This window comes from Pagrus pagrus, assembly GCF_965226575.1.
Source record: "Pagrus pagrus genome assembly, chromosome: 13".
Taxonomy (NCBI): Eukaryota; Metazoa; Chordata; class Actinopteri; order Spariformes; family Sparidae; genus Pagrus; species Pagrus pagrus.
The window spans coordinates 25,981,530-26,000,770 of NC_140197.1; the positions used below are offsets into that span (position 1 = coordinate 25,981,530).

Below are 19,241 nucleotides of genomic sequence, written 5' to 3' on the forward strand. Positions count from 1 at the left end.
TTCCTGTGCGTTAAGCATTTCCGTTTTCAGAAACATATATACCACCAAACATATAAACAAAGCAAATCGTTTGGTTCTGATAGCAAAGACCTCTCTCCCCCTTTCATTTTTTTTCTGTTTTTTGCTTCTTTAATAATTGTGCTGTTCTGCTGCTGTTGCACAAGAGACAAATCTCAGTCTCTCCGCTCGACCGTCTCCACGAGGCATTAGCACTGGACTGGATTGATCCTTTTATTTATACAGGCCAGGAGAGTGACAGCAACTTGAAGAAATGCCTCTCAGTGGGTACGTCTGTAGTAAGGCTACAATGAGGAAATCAATGTGCACATCTCCCAGTGCTTAGACCGACTAAGTGTAAATTGTAAGGGTCTAGCTGTTATTGTCCAGCTGTTTGAGAAGTTGTAGTTTTTTCCTCTTTATTGACAGAGAGCCTTGGACTTGAGCACTTATTTATTCTTTTCTAAATGAGTTAATGTTTGTTACACTGAATTTTTAGGGCCAAGCTTATTTCTTTAAATGTGCAGTTCAACACAAACATGTAGCTGTTGCTGCATGTTGCTGCTAAGAACTGTACGACTTGTTTCACGTAAAGAAATGACCACTTAGAAATGGTTTCATAGTAATAGAAAGCAGGCAAGTCAAGTTATGTAATCATAGCTATCAAGGACAAATAAAGAAAGGGCTTTAAGAAAGTCTGGAGAAGACACAGAGTTATTAAAAATAATTTTAATTTAGACAGTATAATGACACGTCACTTTTCACAGCTGGAGCACACTTCAACAGAAAGTCCCATAAACTGTAGTATATTTAACCGAAGAGGTCTTTTGGCTCCACTCAAGTGCTCCTCCATGTTAATATGATACCATCTGGTGCGGTGTTGGTGGGACAGCTAATAGAACCAGCGAGAATAAGAATTTATAAAAGGAAGAAAAAAACAAAAGGGTTTTATTAAGCACCAAAAATGCTACAGACAGCTGTAGAATTTGTTTTGTTTTTGTGATTATTTGCGTCTCCTTTCATGTTTTTTGCTGCTGGCACACTAGACCCAACCATCGGCCAAATGTTTGTTTTCTTTTCAATCAAAAAGAAAGAGGTAAGTCAGTTGAACAAAATGATAAAGAGCTGTTGTGCTTTACTGAAACCATTTAACTTACAAATAACAGGTAAACAGAGTCCACTAACATTGTGCTACGGTTGCTCATTGTCAATGAATATTTCCTTTGTACAAGGTAGGCTACACTCCGATGGTACATCTAATACATGAAATTAAGTTGACATGGGTGGCGTCTTACAGAAACCTTGTATCGCTGTAAAAGGCAGCCATGGAGGTTTTCCACATTTAAAAAAATGTTTCATGAACCTTGGACTTTTCTGGGCTGCACTGAAACAACTTGAAAATACCACAACAAAACTGAATCAACTGTAATTTCATATAATTCAAAACAACGAAAGAGGCATTTTAGAGATTCAAGGTTTTGCAAGACGCTGACAATGTGGTCTTTATATTTCACTACACAATGTATGGAAAACACTTTAATTCTCAGTAATTTTCCAGAATAACTGGAGGATGTGAACTGTCGGATACAGAGGTGGTGAATATATATTTAATAGGGCATCTTGAACCAAAGTGATGCATAACAACATTCATGAGCAATTAGGTAATCAGATGCATATTCTGATAATGAGCTAATAGTGATACAAAGAATTGATAACTGTAAGTAGTAACCTGTATTAGACCGGTGATCATAGGGGCTTTCCTTTAAATTTTTACCCAATAACATTGCTGCTGTGACAATCTGATATCATACATATTATGTTATTATAACAGTATTACAGTAGATCTTTATGTGTAAATATATACTGTAGCTTAATAACAGTGATTTCAGTATCTTTGAGGAATAAAAACAAACAATATGCATTCACAAAACAAGAACATGTAGTGGTAGTCACTATACAATATTGTTTATGTAAATAAAGATCTGATCTGAATCAACAGCTGAATTAACTGAGTTTGAACAGTGTAAATAACAGATTTCATATAACGGTGAAACACTGAAACAGTCGGTTAATTATGTGCACTGGATATACAGATTTTCGGGAAATTGTGCATACAGTTTGTTTGGAAATCTGTGAGAATAATAACTGCTACGATTTAGACTTGATAATACACAAATACACCTTTTTATACGAGCAGTTAACACTTCCCACTTGTATGAGTGCTGCCTTGTCCTCAGCTGCTTGAAATAGTCGACTGCATGAGTAAGGCCCCGATCACACAGAGACTGCCGACAGGTGGGGTCGCTGTAAAAACCCTGTTTTAGACAAAAGCTTTGGTGTCGGGCTGCGCGTGCACCCGGCCATCATAGGCTACGTAATTAATGGGATACATGGAGAGACTCCACCCCTGGAATGTGATAAGCTGAGATAAGAAGTAATGACCAATATTAAAACTAATACTTTTTTATAGCTAACTAAAATACCACAAGAGCAGGTAAATATCATCATGTACTAAGTTCCAAGTGTCAGTCAAACAAAAAGGTTTTATACGTCTTTAGCTGACCCATTTATATGAATAGTAACCAACGAAAAACCCAAACTTTACTTAATATTTTACATTCATCCTGACAAAAAGTTAATTAACCATTAACTTCCAAACTGGACACATCAACTGCTACTGTACCACTGGTTTCAGACTGTCCAGAACAGATACATTCAATAAAAATGTGTTTTAGGATTAATTTGTAATAAAAGCTGAGAGTTTCAACTATGAATCAAACTCCGAGCCACCATCTTCACTCCGAACATGACTTTTATTGGGGGTATAATGGACTACCAGACCGATGACTTTTCTAACACTGGGGCTTCATCTACAGTATATTCTAGGATAATCACACACATGCTGGTACTGATGAGAGGCACTAGTACACCAATACAACACTGGTTCAATACTCTGCAGCTACTTCTCCTAGTGATCATAGAAATATATGTATCTGATGGATGTCTGTTGGCAGTGACATTGTTTGGATGCATTTCTGAAGGGTTTTAGAGACATCTACCACTTTAAAGAGTGACACCACGTTCACAAAATTTAAATGGACCTTTTAATGGATTTTAAGTCATTTATGTCAACAGTAACACTTTCACAGACTGAGTCCTCTGTAGTTTAGAGACACTGAATAGTAAACTAATGAATCTCCAAAATGGATGTAGCTACAGCATTTTGGAAACAAACCTGAAAAACTTACTTTTAGACAACAATTATGTCTCCAAGTCTATTTCTTAAATAAAAACAGTTCTTACTTAAGTCAGTGAAAGCCATTGTCTTTGACATTGTGTGTGACCAACTGTTTCTGCTCACGTTTTCAAATTAACAGATTAACAAAATGCTTATGAAGTCATTTTCTCAAATGTATCATCCCTGGACACTGCACTTGATCTAGCTGTGTAACGGTGCCAAACATTTTCAGATATTATCTATAAATTGGCCGGTAAAGGGTTTTATCAATACCCAATAAACCACAGGCTACTCAACCTTGATTAGATAAATAAGGAAGGTTTTCTCATTACGACAATGTTGATTTAATAGTAATTATATAATATGCTTTCATTTTAAAGTCTGTTGATATCTCAGTAAATACTGATGACAGTTCTGTATGTGTCACATGTCTCATCACTGTTTATATACTTTTATGATTTGTTGTAGCTGTTGGATTATATGAATATCAACATATTCATCACTGTGCCCTCCTGAGGCATGCCGTCTTATATGCTGCCCATTACATGCACACCAGCACATAGTAGAGTCCATGCTGATTCCTTACAACACCACCCACAGTCAGCAGCTACTGTCTTTCTTAAATGCAGACTCCTTTTTATGTCTGATGTTTCGTCAGTCCCTCATACTGTCACTTCTGTCTTGCTGTTGGTGACAAAGTATGGCTGTGGAGGAAGGTAGCGAGTGGTGTGCAGCTCCTTCTCTATGATACACAGTTTCTTCGTGCCATAGCTGTGTCGGAGTCCCAGCGTGTCCTTGCTGTCCCAGGGTCGTAGCGCTCCTGGGCTGACAGCAGTGTTGGAGCCGTAGGACAGCGACTGGGAGCTGCGGCTCTTGGGGCTTTTGTACTTGTGTCCGTTCTGCTTTGCAGACAGCTGTCTGGGCGGGCTATAAGGATTACTCGGCTCTGGCTCCATATCCACAGCTTCCATGGGAAGGCTGCCCTTGGTTGTCATCTCGATCACTTGCCGGCGGTTGCTGTAGAAGCTGTCATTAGCTTTCTCTGCTAACAAATGCAGATAAACAACATGATAGTTCTTGTCATTTTTCCTTTCATTAGCCATGGCATTGTGTCCTGAGTACAGAACTAGACAGACAGCTAAAAATAGGCCTGAAGCAAAACTTTGTTGTCAAAGCATCCAAAAAAAAAAAAAAACAGAGAGAGAGAAGAGAGTCAAGTAGTCCAATTTCACGTCATCAGGCATAAATTTACTATATGTAAAACTTTATTTATCAACCTATACAAATGCCGTCAATGTCTCTGACGTCACGCAGGAAATCACGGTGTTGTCCACATTATATTTTCATAATTTCCTTGATTGCCTATGCTGAACCTTAATAAAAATCCTGTTAATTTCCTTAATATAGATGGTAGATAATGTTGTTATTGCATCTTTCAAACAAGGAACTGTGTTTTAATGCCTTGTCCTTGATTGATGTTTTGTTCAAGCTGAATAAACAGTAGAGGAAGTGGAAGCTCTTTATCAGCCTGGTAGTGTCTGCAGGTCTCACTACAGGCTTCATTCAGTCCTAACCACCTACATCAACAAGTTAGGGCTGCCTGTTTGTAAACAGGTCAAACACACACACAAACACACACACACACACACATAATGTCAGCCATTACATAACATCACACTTTATTACAACACTGGGAACTCAGTCAGGCTGAGAGGTTTCCCAGCAGACCACTGCACAGTGTATTCTCTCTTTTGGCATTTGTCTCGTTTTAGTCATCAGCATTAATTTGCTCAGAGCTACTGTACCACTGTGGTGTGATCTTATGTCTCAAATCAGGCGCAGACCATGTATGAAAACAGTATTCACTTGTACACTAATTGAGCCCGAGCACACCCAGCCCCGATTTAGCCTTTGGGATTATCTGCTCACATTTCAGACTTTTTTTAATGAAATGTCTCCAAGATAACCTTTAATGTGGTCTTGTGATCTGCTGCGGGCTGTGTCTGCGCTCCAGATCATACTTCATGAAACAGAAAAGAGATGTAATGATGAACAGTATATCCTTTACAGCAGCTACTTCAGTAAAAACCCACATCAGTGCGGGCAGATGAACATGTATATTAGGACCACAGGGGCTCACATGGCTCACTGTGTACAGTATAGTTGCATCTCATCACTACGCCCCAGCTCATTTGAGTTTTGATTGCTCCTGATTGTCTCCTGTCCCCAGTCTCATTAGCTAAAATTTGCTCTATTTTTATTTTCTCTAATGATTGGTTTGTTTGACGGCACCTCGCTGCATTAGCAGTGGAGGAGCTTCAGCTGTGTCATGTGATTGGATCTACTACACACATGCTGACAGCTGTCATCCCCTCCGTGGTCAGGTCTAATTGATCCATCTATAAAAAGACATTTCACAGTGATAAATAGCAATAAATACAAACCCACAAACAGCTTTACTGCCCACTTTGATTCTGATATTTTGTTTTTCTCTATATAAAACTACTTTGAAATGCCACTGTAATAATTATTTTTGCAATATAAATCAATATGAAAAGTGGTGGAATATCAATTGCTTTAAACTACAGCAGAATTATTGTTTTTATTGTAAATTTGCATTCAGGATTATATAGGATTTAGTAATAAAATTATAGGGTATGCGTGTACAGATGACCCATTCGTTACCAGTTGTGGTTTTATTTTGATGCTATGTGCGCTACTGTAACATAAACTGTCAACATCACTTGTTTGCTGTAGTTTTAATATCAGCTCAAACATTTCAGGGAATCATACTCACAAAACACATAGTATTTCCCTTATGTACATAAAAGGAGTGACTTTCTTATTTTGCACTATTGTATCCGTTTAGTGTAGTTTATGATTTGCACAAATGCAAATTAATACTTTGATGCTCCAAAGAAAATGAAAAATCCTTTGGCATCATCTTGCTGAGTGGTACTATTTTGGTGTGTGCTGTTATTGCTTGTTTCAGACGCTGTTTGTCCAGGCACTGGCTGCAGACACTCCAAAATTAGCACATGAGAAAAAACACAAACTTGCTTCTATATATAAACTTGCCGTTTTCTTCTCTGTTGGCATTGATGGACTATAGATTAACTGACAAGGATTTCTGTAAACCCGAGATTTGAAGTAGAGTCAGACCAACAAGGTTTCTATTGAAAGAAAAAGGCAGTTTTGAAGTAGATATCCAACAGCATGTGCTCTATAAACAGGCCTTTTTCTGTCTGTGTTTCTAAATAGGAAATAAAAGACTGAAAAACTGCCAAAGCCAAATTGTAATTAGTCATTTTAATGCTAAATTAAAGATAGAGATTTGGGACTGAAGCTCTCTAATAAGCGCAGCGAACGGAAAATTGTAATATCCTGTTTTTTGTCTGTTGAGACCAGCAACACAAAATAAGCCTCTTTTAAAATTACTGGTATACTATAAAACATTTAATGAAACATTTCAGATACATTTTCTGCCTCATTACTCTATTTAGACACCCGGATTACAGATTCTGTTGTTTCTGGTGCACTCAGTTAAGGGTGTAATTTGCAAAATATGGCCAGAATTCAAAGGTAGCTCCAAAAAAACATGGGGGGCAGCGTATCACCAGAGTAACTGACAACTGCTGCTCTTTGCTAGCTATCCTTGGCTGTGGCTGTGGTTTGATAATTAACTCATGGCTTGGTTAGCCGTGGAGCCAGCTGCCCTAGAGTTTGCCTGCACTGGGACCTCGGATCAAAGGGGGGAGTCACCACTGGCAATGGGGCCACGACGAGTTAACGAAGCAATCAAGCTCGTTGTAGTTTGTTAGAAGACAGAATCTTGAAATCGGAAGGTGCATGGTTGCATATTTCATTACTTGACATGTTTTTATTTTATTTTGTTCATCTATTACACTAACAACTAGCGTATATCTGCCAGCTGAAACTACGGGGGCTATCAGATTATCGCCTCTTGCTTGTACAAAGCGGCATTATGAGACAGGACGGCCCAGGCTATCTGGCTAGACATCTCTGCAACACAGTACATAGACGTCTCTGACATAACATCAACACTGTTGTTTCTTCACACTGATAATGTTTCATGTTTCATTGATGAAGGGAAACCCTGATTAATTATGCAAGTTTACTCATGTGCTACCTAATCAAATAAAATGCTGTATGCTTTATCATCATCGTGGCTTCTTGTCAACAACTTACCCACGGCCTTTAGCGTGGCATACTTGTTGAGATCCTTGATAGGCGTTGGTTGTTCGTAGGGGCTAGTGATCGGTCCCACAGCCGGGTAAGGCTGCACTATCAGGGTAGATGTTTGAGCCAGGTTGTTCATCTGGTTGTTGTCTGAAGGAGGGAAAACACAAGAGATCTAGATGCTGTTTGCACAGACACATTTCCGTTAATCACTGGGGTAACATGTTCAAAATGTATTACTTGTTTAGTTCATTTAAACTAGCTTTGTTTCCTCTGTTACTTGTTGTCAAATTCCCAGGATATACATCAGCTTGATGGATGGATGGATGTAAATATAGTAAAATTGTCGCTCTACCATGGTAGCGTCACTTTCCTTTAAGTAGGTTTTTCTGGGGACCCAGCTGGAGAGTCATGACTGCCCTTTGTGAAACTGTACTAATCCTACAGTAGACATCTGGTAAATTAAAGGGTGCACAGCAAATAGACTGGCCCCCTGCCTACTGGCATGACAGAACAAACAGATGTTCAGAGTGTCTTCTCCTCGCTCAGACTGGAGGAGATTAGGCAGCATTTGGAAGACTGCTGCATGTGCTCTGTGTTATATAAATATCTGAGTAGAGATATCAACATGTTTATGGACTAATACTTAATGCAGACAGTTTTGATAATTGATTTATTGCTTACTACTCTTAAGCTTTAAGCACAAAATCAGAATGACAAGGTTGTGAATCAGCACTCATTCTGTTATTTGACCCATACAGGTTTCCTTTTAAAGGTAACCTGACTCAGGGGAGGTGCCAGTATTAATCCACTGTGAGTCCAGCACCAATAAAATGTCTATCTCATCATCACTGCCACTGCTAACGGTTAAAGTTTACAAACTTTAAAATGTGTCCACTAGTCCTTGGTCTAGAATGTGTCTGATAAAAACAGATCATTAATACAGAAAATAGGTTAATTAGGCTCTTATTCCCCACTGGTCAGCAAGAAACTTTATTACTGTGCTAATTAATTTGGAAAGTCTCAAATTATCAATGCTGTCTCATGAAGTGATGCAGAGGACAGCTTTGACTGCACCACGCCTCAACAAGGGGGTGGTTTAATAAGTATGATCAGATTTCGAGGTCATTTAAAGTAGCAAAAGAGCGAAAGTTTCACTGCGCTCTCCTTATGATAACGATTTCAAGATCCCGTATTATCCGGTTTTATATAAAGCCTTATTAAAAACTGTAGTTGTTAAAGACAGTATTTCTGCAGCTAACTTATTAAACTCAGTGATGGATTCTTCATAAAACCTCATTAAATCTTTTAAATTTCAGTAATGTGCAGATAACTATCTATATTAATGTTTTAATAGACAGCCCCTTGCTGCTTTACCTAGAAAATAACCAAATTCACCAAAAATGTAACGGGAGATCTCTGCATCAAATCTATCTGTGTTACCTTGCCAGGTTCCTCTTTGGGCTTGTTGACCTGTTTCAGTTTCATATAATTCTTTGTAAGTGGGCCATGCACACAGGCTCTCATTCAGTGTGATCTTGTTTAAGATAAAAATCAGATTAGATTGTCTGCCTCCATAGAATACATTGAATTCACTTCACTTGTGATTCATTTAACCAGGATAATATACGATATAGATGCTTTTTTTCAGAAATCCGTTAAAAACAATACAATCAAACATATGAATCAAATATGAAATCTGCAATTTCTTTTAATATAACGGTGCGTTTCATTTCGGTCGCTATGATTTTAAGGAGACAGTCGGAAGAAAGAGAAGAGAAAACTTTAAAACATGTAGTGTTTACCAATGATCACATCTCCCATGGTCCCATGGAAGTCATCAAATCATTTAAATATTATTGATGTACACTGAATGCTATGTTGCCAAACTATTTTGTATCCCAATATTGTTGAAAACATGTATTTCTGTGCCTGTCTACATCGCTCAGGTATATCAGATTTCCTCTATTTATAGTCTGAGACAATGAATTTCAGTGTTAACATCTGACGCCAAACTCAATTTAGACTGAGATGCTGATGTATGCACTTGTTTCTCTCCCTCTTTAATGTCTATCTGACTTTATGTTGACTGACTGTCGTTTGTGCGTGTGTTGTTGTCACAGTCACCACTTTCATGTCAGCTGCTGGAAGAAAGTAGGCCACTTCTGGAGACTCGTAAGGTTAAAGACTCTCATGGTTGTTGAGGGAAATAAGCAAGTTAACACTCCAGACACAGACACCTCCCTGGAACTCATAAAAGATTTAAGAGAGTATTTTGGGAGCTGTATGCCCCGATATAAATGGTACAAGGAGAAGGGCGCTCTTATTTACAGGCAGCCTACTTTCATGTTAGGGATGAAAATGTTCTTTTGTCTCTGAGTCAATATCTTGCTATTAATTATACACTTAAACACATTAAACACTGTATTTATATTGTATGTGCCATTTGTCATTATCAGTTATTACAGAGTAATTTGTTCACAGGCTTTTATGTGTTTATGTCTTCAAAAGTCAAGATTATAAAACATATTGTGTGAAATATTAATTTCTGTATAAAGAAAAAATACATATTTTAGGGTCATTAAAAGGCATTCAGAGGAGATCTATATTAAACTGGTGAGAAGTTTAAAAGAGTTTTTCACGTTGTTTTAAATTAAGTTACATAAAAAGGAAACAAATACGTATGTGTGTTTATTTATACCCAAAACATAACTCAATGATCACAAATTTCATGATCAGTATCAGATATTTATTAACCAAAAGGGCATTAAATGTATCAGTCAAAATATCTGTATTATCTAAAAGAGACCATTTCGGTTGTTTTGATTCCATTAGCTCGGTACAATACAGATCATAATACAAAAGGTTCACCTCTACATTTACCACACCACTGATGCACCTCTCTGTTATTGTGAATCACAGCTATACAATTCACAGTATTCAGAACCATTTTTGAGTTGCAAGTCTAAAGTATTGAATACTGTATTACTGTATTGATTAAGTAATCACTGTACTCTGTCCTGGAGCAATCACTTACAAAGATGCAAAGTCCCTCCCTTTCGATGGACCACCATGGGACCTTATTACACGAGACAATTAATGTTTTCAATCGAGAGAGTTTGTCTTACAGCAGTTGAAGTATAAGACTATACTTAGAAAGTATAGAAAGACTACACATTTCTAACCGAAACCCATGACTGAAATGTTGTAGAGCCGGCCCGCATACTGGCCAGCTCACAAAATTCTCCTTTCGTATCTTCGCATACTTCTTTTCTTTTTTTGCCAAGGTGATACCCATGTTTGTGTTGGCGAAATATATTACGTGAGACTATGTAGTTCAATACCTTGCTTGACATGCAAAAATTATCTTTTAAATTGACAAACATCATATGTGCAATTCATGGCACAGGATCAATAAATCATGTGTCTAATCTCTCATTTTTCTGAAATAAGGTCCCGTGATGGAAACTGGATGGGGCAGGAAATTTTGTGTATTAGCCTTAGTTGCTCTTTTAACACCCCAATTACTGTTGTTAGTCATGATACAGCCGAAGCTTCAGGAAGTGGCCATCAGGATGGTGTAAAAAGATATTTGTACACACTATTAAAGTAAATTCAAGACAAAACTCATATTTTTTACATTCATTCCAGATGGTCGTGGTTTTCTATATCGACCCATATTTGAGAGGACAATAATACAAATTAAGTGAGGGGACAAATGTAACAATCTGTACATCATAACTTTCTCATTTCACATACTATTAAGTGAAACAAATATTTTGACACTCTCTGTTTTGTCAGTTTGTAATTATGTCATTAATGTTGGGTGGCTCCAGTATAGAGTTCAGAGTACAGCATGTGGCAGGTGGAAAAGTAGAAACCATAGGCGGACTCTACATTTCTTAGCTGCTGTCTGGGGTAATGCTGCTGAAATATATTTCTATCTGGCAGTGAGGAAATAGACTGTCATGCACCAGTGGAGTGTTGGCAGTGAGTGGAGACTTTGTTCTCTCTGGCTGACTGCCTGGAGTAAAAAGAGGCCACACTTCACAATTGCCCCATGTGCGCACATGGCCGGCAGGACATGAACATGATAGTACTGGTAGCCAAAGAAACCCAGCTCACAAAATCTGTATTACTGGTGTCTTGAGGAGAATGAGAGCTCATAGCCCAGTCTGACAGATTTTTGTTATCTTTGACAGGCAACAGATGAGGAAAAGGGGCTCCCTCTGGAGCATTTCACTGCTTTGCACCACTGTCCATAATATAGAGTGACTGTTATAGCTGGGGCATAGTCACACCTGCCACACAGCTGGAGAAGACAAGTACAGGACGGCTCCATGTGGCAAAAAATATCACCTCATCTCTTGTAACCTTGATGGCTGTCAAGACGACAATAATCATCCCTCAGCTATTGCCAGTTCTGTTATACAGAATGCCTCCCATACAGCCGTGTAAGATACAGCAGCCAGCCAGCTGTTCCCTGGATATCCAAACAGAGCTACACTGTTCTTTTTTTCAGTGTAGTAATAAATGAATTAAATAGCTTGAATAAAACATTATATTTTTATTTATACTGCAAAAGTGCTTCTCTAAGGTGTTCTGTGCAACTACAACTGGGAGATATCCATCCTGCAAAGTAAACTTCTGGCTTGTAGCTTCTTATTTTGATACCCCAGTTATACACCTCAGAATCTACACGATGTGAATAAGGTGCCATTACAATGCATTGCAAATGTGCAAAGTTTAGTAAATTAGACATTTCTTTGCAAGTGCGTAAACAAGTATAAATAAAAAGCAAGGATTGCCTTTACACTGCCACAGACAAGAAGCATTCTGCAATCTGTTGTCATTTTCCAGATTATTACAGACTTAAAATAAAACTTAATATATCAATATAAATATATAATGATTATGGGTATAACATCATTTTCTGACTCAAAGAAGGAAGCGGGAGGGGTGAGACGACTGCACATTTTTCAAAGTCAGTTTTCACTTTTTTGCAAAAGTGACATAACCTTTAAATAGGTGCAGTGACTGCTCTCGTTTTACAGAACGAGGATGTCATGTTACCACACATCATTGATAACTTTCTTTAATATACTCCGGGGACTGGCAGGAAAATGGGATTTTAAATCAGGACATAAGTTCGGTAATGCATGTGTGCTGACCACAACATGTTAACACGGACGCTGTTTTTAAAAAGTTGCGTGTAGACACTTCCCCCTTTGTTGCTATTTTATTCTAACAAACTAAAGTATTGAACTACAGGCAGAATAACAGTAAGAAAACAATTTCCTCAGTACAGTTAATATTATCTATTACAGTATTGTAGTATATGTTATACTATAGTAGGTGATTAAAAAAGATATACAAAAGAAAGCAGCTCTGTCTGAAGACCAGTCCTGTCAACATGTTGGCAGCTTTATAATGAGCAGATAATTATTCTTTGAGGAGGTAAGGTAGGAAAGTCTCTGATTTTAGAAGGATGAATTTTAATCGTGTCAGTGCTGACACATCACCTCAGCTTTACAGAGCAGGAAAAAAAAATCTCAGCTAAAACATAAAAGACAGCTTTCTTAAAATAGAACGCCTTTTTTATTTTGAAGTTTGTTTAGCTTGAAGTTGAATCGTATATCTCTCCAGTAATATTTATCGTAAACGTGATGGGAAAGTGGAGTAAAGTTTGACAAGGTGAAATAAAGTTCAACTTTTGATGCGTGGAAACAAAACATGACACATGAAATCACATGAAATTGGCTTCTTCGTGTGAATACCACATTATCACACATTTTCGCTTGCAGTTTACTTTTTCATATGTACTTAAATTTTGACATTTGAAAATAAACTAATGTCAGGTGGACTGGGAATTTTGAGTGATATGAGAATAACATAAATACACAATTTTCCAATACTTTTCCATACTGCATCTAAAGCCTGGCTGCGAAGAACAAGCAGATACACCAGGTGTTTTCACTAATTAGCAAACCTTCCAAACTAATCAGTGAAATCACTTGTAGCACGCTTCAGTTGTAATGATAAACCGTAAACCTCCATAGAACATGATTGCCACTGATTTTTAGTTGCATCTGCCTCAATTGAAACATCTTGAGAAGCATCCACAACTTTGATTCCAATGAAAGTGGGAAGTTGTAGGTAGATATTTAATGTTTAAACTGATTAACTTAATTATTTTTATTAGGGCTGTAGATTGAGGAACATCAGAACTTCACTTCATGTCATTTATTCAATTTGATTTGCTTAATTCTGCGATACTTTTAAACTGAACAGTATCCTGGTTTAAAAAAATATTCATTGATTCTTTGATTTCTATCCTCTACGGTACAGTATGTGACGTTCTTTCACTATTTACTGCTCGACATTGAACCCATCAGGAGAGTTTATCTTCATTCAAACTAAAAATGATTTAGCATTTACTTTTCAAAAGTCAGTTATTCAGCTGGAACAGGTATTTATAAATGAAAAAGTACAACCATAAAAATTGCTGCTTGACTGTGTCTGTGAAACCTTTTTTCAATATGAGATGCCATTTGTCATTATTATCCAGCTTGCAGAGAGAGGGAGGGAGCGCGGCAGAGAGCTTTATTGACTGGAGCTGTCAAGGCAGTAAGCAGGTTAGCACTAATAAGAGCGCTTTTCTATCTGTGTGGGCGTGTGTAGGTGTTGGTGTTGAAGAACGAGAGAATAAGAGTGAGGTATGAGGTGTGAGGCAATTGCATACAATAAGTCTTGGCTAAGAAACAGAGCTCTAGGTTGTCAGTGGTAATTAGTGTTCATGTTAAGTGATTGCCAAGGGCATGACTAATTGCTTCACCAGCCCGCAGGATTGTGGATGAACCATTTTTTAAATTTTCCACTACTTCCTGTTCCACGGCTAATTCTGGTTGTGGTGGCACATTTCTGGTGCGCAGACATTTGGAAACCAGCACATGGACGAACTGCTCTCTCGTGTCAGTGTGTGTAGGTGTGTAGCCTGGTGCTGTGTGCTGCTGAGGTCACAGTACTTACGGAGACTGTTGACTGTGAGTCTGGTCTGTATGTTCTCGTAGTGCTGGCCAAGTCCGATGTCGTCCGTATGTTCTGAGGCAGGATGGCGAATAACATGCGCCAGAGCTCTGTAAAGATGAAGAACAAAGCCACAGAGGACATCTTTTAGTAAATCACAAGTACAGTCAAGTACCAACAGGTTGCTCCTTGGAACAAGGTAAAACATTTGTCTGTGAACCCTTAATGGGGTGATATAATAACTGGTCAAAACTGAAGCATCGGAGGCTGAGGTATCCTGACTCCTTAGTATTGGTAAAATTCCAAAAATACTGGATCCTACATTTCCCACAATGCAACTCAATTGTGTCTTTCTTTAGGGGACTCCTTAAATACATGGTATTTCATCCGGAGGCTGCGCCGTACGTCCTGCCTTGCACAGAATGTTGTTTTCCTGATGCGCGTTCTCATCGGGTGGCATGTGGTTGTCTCGTCACATTTTGTTTGTACAAACTATCAAACCTTAACCCCGAGATTAAACCTACAGGAGACCTCACGCCTAATTGTAACTTCATAGTCTTCATCGGAAATTGAAAAAACACTGGATGGAGTCAGTGACTGTGGTGATAATATTCTAACTTCTAATATATTAACTCTGTGCGACTCCATTCTGGGTGAATCCACAGCGATTGGGGATTTAATTTATCTGTTGACATCCTCAAAAAGGGATTCTACTCCTGCATTTGAACACGCTGATGAAGGCCGGGCTGGCCAAAAACGTTTTTGTACTGCCAGACAGAGGATTAAGTAAATTCATCAAAAGACAATCTCTTCATTATATGAAGGCAAACTTCTCCCGTAACCACCTGAACGGTCTAATCCGGTTTGCAAATACATAGGTGTGAAACCAAATACCTCCCTAATGCCTATATCATTCAAAAAACACTTTTCAAGTTCGTAACTCAGGCTTTTTGTGAAAAAAAAATGTGGTCATCATGGTGACAATTAAAGTCGGAACCCTGATGACATTATTGTGGTGATTAAATGTTAAGGCTGGTACCTCTGACTACACTCTGCCTACCTGATGATGCTGTAGACTTACCTGCACTCTAATGCATTCAAATACAATTTCATAATGAAACCATGTTCTTTCTTTGGTAAGAGGAGGTCAGGAGACATAATTCATGAAAATGATCTGGTACCAGAGGAGCTGCTAACTGGTGGCTATTTTTAAGAATGTAACTAGGTACAACAATGGTGGTTTGACAACTGAACAGGGAATGGCATCCAGATGGTGCCTATTAAGCCATCGGGGTAAGCCACTGTAGTCTAGCTCAAACAGATACATCGTAGATACGAGGCTGGATCTTGCTGTTGAGTATCTGCGCTTTGCTTTGGTGATTGTAGGATTAAGGGTGGTTTTCAATGCTAATGTTTGGTTCGGTTAAAACAGACCCTAAAAAAAATTATTTTAGCACTAAATTCCTAATAAATCCATCTGCTGATCATGAAATATGTTCAGGAAGCGACCTTATAATTGAGCCAAGTATATATTAATGCAAATCATTTGGTAATCACTATAACTCATATCAGTTACTTCTTCTGTAGCTCTGACACCAAAGACCATAAATACAGCAGAAGCATTAGAGTGATGCATAAAGTGAAGGTTTCCCCGCCTGAGTCACAATGATGTGTTAGATAGCACTCACCAAAGCTGTCAAATCAACGAGTTACCTGTGCATCTGTGTAACATAATATTTACTCGTCTTGTTTCGTTTGTAACAGGAACCGGACCAGAACTTAAACGCAACCAACTGAACTACAGGTGTGGTGTCTGTTTAGACGTACTGTATTTTAGGTCACGGTTAGAGAATAGTATTGCCTGACCGGAGGACAGGTAGTTTGATGACGGCGCAGCCTAATACCCGCCTGTAGCTACACTCACCCAAGAGCGTGCCGACCGACTGAGTGGACATCAGGTGAGAAATTTACCCACTGGAGGTCAGCAAAAACAAGACTTTCTAATGGTGTTCCACTTTTCAAGTCACAGTTATCTCAAATTACTTTCTCAAATTGCTGACACTTAACTGTGTCTCGGTACAACATTGAGAGAGAGGGAGATAAGCTGTTGAATAAATGTTTTTTACAGCGATGTATTCTGTAGCTTCGTTCAGCACTGCCCAGGCATCTTATTAACTTCTGTCAGAGGTGTCGGCTCAGATTCAGATTAACACTGTCAATAATGAAATACTCTACTCTTACTCAGAATCCACATCATCTTTACCTCATCATGTTGCTGTGTCTACTTTCACAGAAATATCTTTGACCTGGATATTGAGTGGAACCGTTATTCTTGAAACAGACATTTATTCAGTTTTCTTATTCTTTTGTGCCTTTTGATCTGTGTGTTTTAAAGGATGGACAGTAGCCTGGGCAGCTATGCTACAGGCTAATGCTCCTCAGTGTCTCCTTAGTGCAGACATTGGTCAGCCCAGACTCATGAGAATAGGCTGCAAGACAGTGTGTGGGTGTGTGTGTACTAATTACCAAGTGTGTGATGCTCATATCTGCAATCGGCCATTTTGGGCACAGTGTTTTTTTTTACATTTTCATATATTTTTTAAAAACAAAAGTCAGTACAAAGTCAGTAATTGTATGCAAATTGTAATTGTACCATGTAGATACTTAATAATTCCATGTGGTGAAAAAATGTTTCCACCAAAATGGTGCTACATTACAGCTGACCTTGCGCTTGGTTTCAGTTGTGCCATATTGAGATAAATAGACACATTTCTTTCCAAGCCCGGACTAGAATTTAACCTTTTTTTGTTTATAACCGTTTTACTTCCTATTCGGACAACAAATCATTTAAATTAAAGCTGGAACTCAAATGCAACACATGTCACAGCATCACTGGCACCAGCCAGCATCAGTTTCTTATTAATTCACAGTGAAAGGACAATACGATGAACTTCAAGAAAAACCTCCTGTATGTTATGCAGCTGAGAATAAACAGGCTGAGTGTCTTCAAACTTGTTTTGAACTCGAGACATTATGTTGAACTGGACTCATTTTTCCACATCTCAGCTTAATAAAATGTACTTTGAGCTCAGGTAGACTTCTTTAACAGTGTGACACCGTTTTATATAAAACAACCTGTTGATTTGTGATTTGGTTTTAATGAAATTTTATTTTTTAGTACATGACAGGACTCAGTAACACATCATGTTTTGACAGGTCAAATCAGAGTGATGATAGGACACATAACTCACAACACAAATACAATAGTTGACAGTCAAAATAAACAAACAAGAAAACTGGTGCCATGAAGTCTTACCGTGACATGTTTTCTCTTTGAGGACGGTGTGACTTTTCCAAACCAAGCTTGGTGAAAATTCCTATCAGTGCCATTATGGCCACGACCCCGCATATGACATACACAATGAGGTTGGTTTTATCCTTCGTGGAGTCCAGCGTCACGTCCTTGTTCGGCTGGGGTTTTCCCGCATTCAACCACGGCGGGGTATCGTAGTTCTTGCAGGTAGTCTGGTCCAGCCGGGAGCTTTTAAACGCGCAGCAGAACCTGAAGCCACAGGTGCCGCAGCAGTACAGGTAGCTGCCCGTCCTGCACACGAACGGCGGATCCCACTGACCCATCACGTCGTAGTAGCCAAGGCACTTGTCCTCTATGTGTGGGCTCTCCGTCACTTCGTTCTCCCCTTCATTTGAGTCGTTGAACCCGGTCACTACAATGAATTCGTCGACGGTCTGACCCGGCTCGCCCTCCGCGTCGCACACCATAACTTTCACCAGAAAGTAACCGAGCAGCAGCTCAGTGCCCCGCATCGTTGCTCACTTTTTATCCCGCTCTTGACGCCCTGGCAAGCTCTCATAAGCCCGGACGCATCTTCCGAAGAGACGAGACACAGCCATGCGTAAATGTGAAAAGGCTGATTCCAACTTCCATGCGTAAAAACACTGTGCGCCCCTGTACTTTTATTTCCTCAAACAAACGGTTACTGCGCAAAGGCAGTTCAGGCTCTCCTCAAATGGCATCAACCGTAGTTTTTAGTTGGAGAGGGGTCGCATCACTCAGGTGGTGCACCTGGCTGTGCTGGAGGATGTCAGCCACCTCTGAGGATGCTTCACTCCATAGAGCTGAGCGGAGAGAGGGAGGGAAAGACAACGCAAAGGAGAAGAGACTCGATGAGTGAGTGAATCGGGGGAGAGAGAGAGGCAAAGAGAGACAGAGCTGTGTGCAAGAGCTGTAATTACAACCCTCACTGCCATTTATTATCGTGGTGAGTCTTGAAATCGCCTGTAAAGGTACAATCCGTGATCCAAATCACCCCAACACCTAAAATTCACATGATTGGAACCTGCAGTCACTCCCAGATTGATTGACTTGATTGATGGGCCTTTGAATATTAAATGTATTAACTTTATTGAATCTATAACTTGGTGATTTTTAACTAAAACTCAACTGATGTGAATTCTTCAGTAATCTTTAAATAGTTATTCTATATTATTGGATATTTTGGAGCACAATTTGGCAACAAGTTTTTTGTTTTCATGCCCATGTTGGCTTGAAGAAAGTGTTGATGTCTGTCCATCTGAACTTCCTTCTTTGGACCAGGGATAACTATCTCAAAAGGTCTTTGCCACAGTGGCACAAATATTCATTGTTTCAAGCTGGCCATCATTTGTGATGATTTTTGTCTCTTTCTGACCTTCCATGTTGCACCAACTTAAACACTTTTACAAATGATGAAGTTATCGCAGACACTAATGTGTCAGAAAC

General features: G+C 38.9%; 2 protein-coding genes across 7 annotated transcripts in view; one reads left to right on the forward strand and one right to left on the reverse strand.

Moving 5' to 3' along the window:
• mrtfbb (myocardin related transcription factor Bb) overlaps nucleotides 1–19,241 on the forward strand; it is a 68,341-nt gene that overhangs the window by 14,781 nt on the left and 34,319 nt on the right. The window lies entirely within an intron of this gene.
• On the reverse strand, nucleotides 720–18,640 carry shisa9b (shisa family member 9b). 2 transcript variants are annotated; one of them, XM_084371793.1, is made up of 4 exons: nucleotides 17,778–18,640; nucleotides 14,465–14,571; nucleotides 7,445–7,585; nucleotides 720–4,277 (listed from the first exon to the last, which is right to left on the reverse strand). In XM_084371793.1, the coding sequence occupies exons 1-4, from the start codon at nucleotides 18,284–18,286 to the stop codon at nucleotides 3,898–3,900; spliced, it is 1,137 nt and encodes a 378-aa protein (XP_084227919.1). In that variant the 5' UTR covers nucleotides 18,287–18,640; the 3' UTR covers nucleotides 720–3,897. The 2 variants fall into 2 exon arrangements, with proteins under 2 accessions (XP_084227919.1, XP_084227918.1); XM_084371792.1 differs by having other exon boundaries at nucleotides 720–4,280.

Bases quoted from the DNA above. Each gene is read 5' to 3' on its own strand.
- shisa9b (XM_084371792.1), bottom strand. From the start codon at position 18,286: ATGCGGGGCACTGAGCTGCTGCTCGGTTACTTTCTGGTGAAAGTTATG. The intron at 14,572-17,777 runs GTAAGACTTCAT...TCATCTTTACAG, and splicing joins CAAAGAGAAAACATGTCACG to AGCTCTGGCGCATGTTATTC. The intron at 4,281-7,444 runs GTAAGTTGTTGA...TGCATTTGTTAG, and splicing joins TGCCACGCTAAAGGCCGTGG to CAGAGAAAGCTAATGACAGC.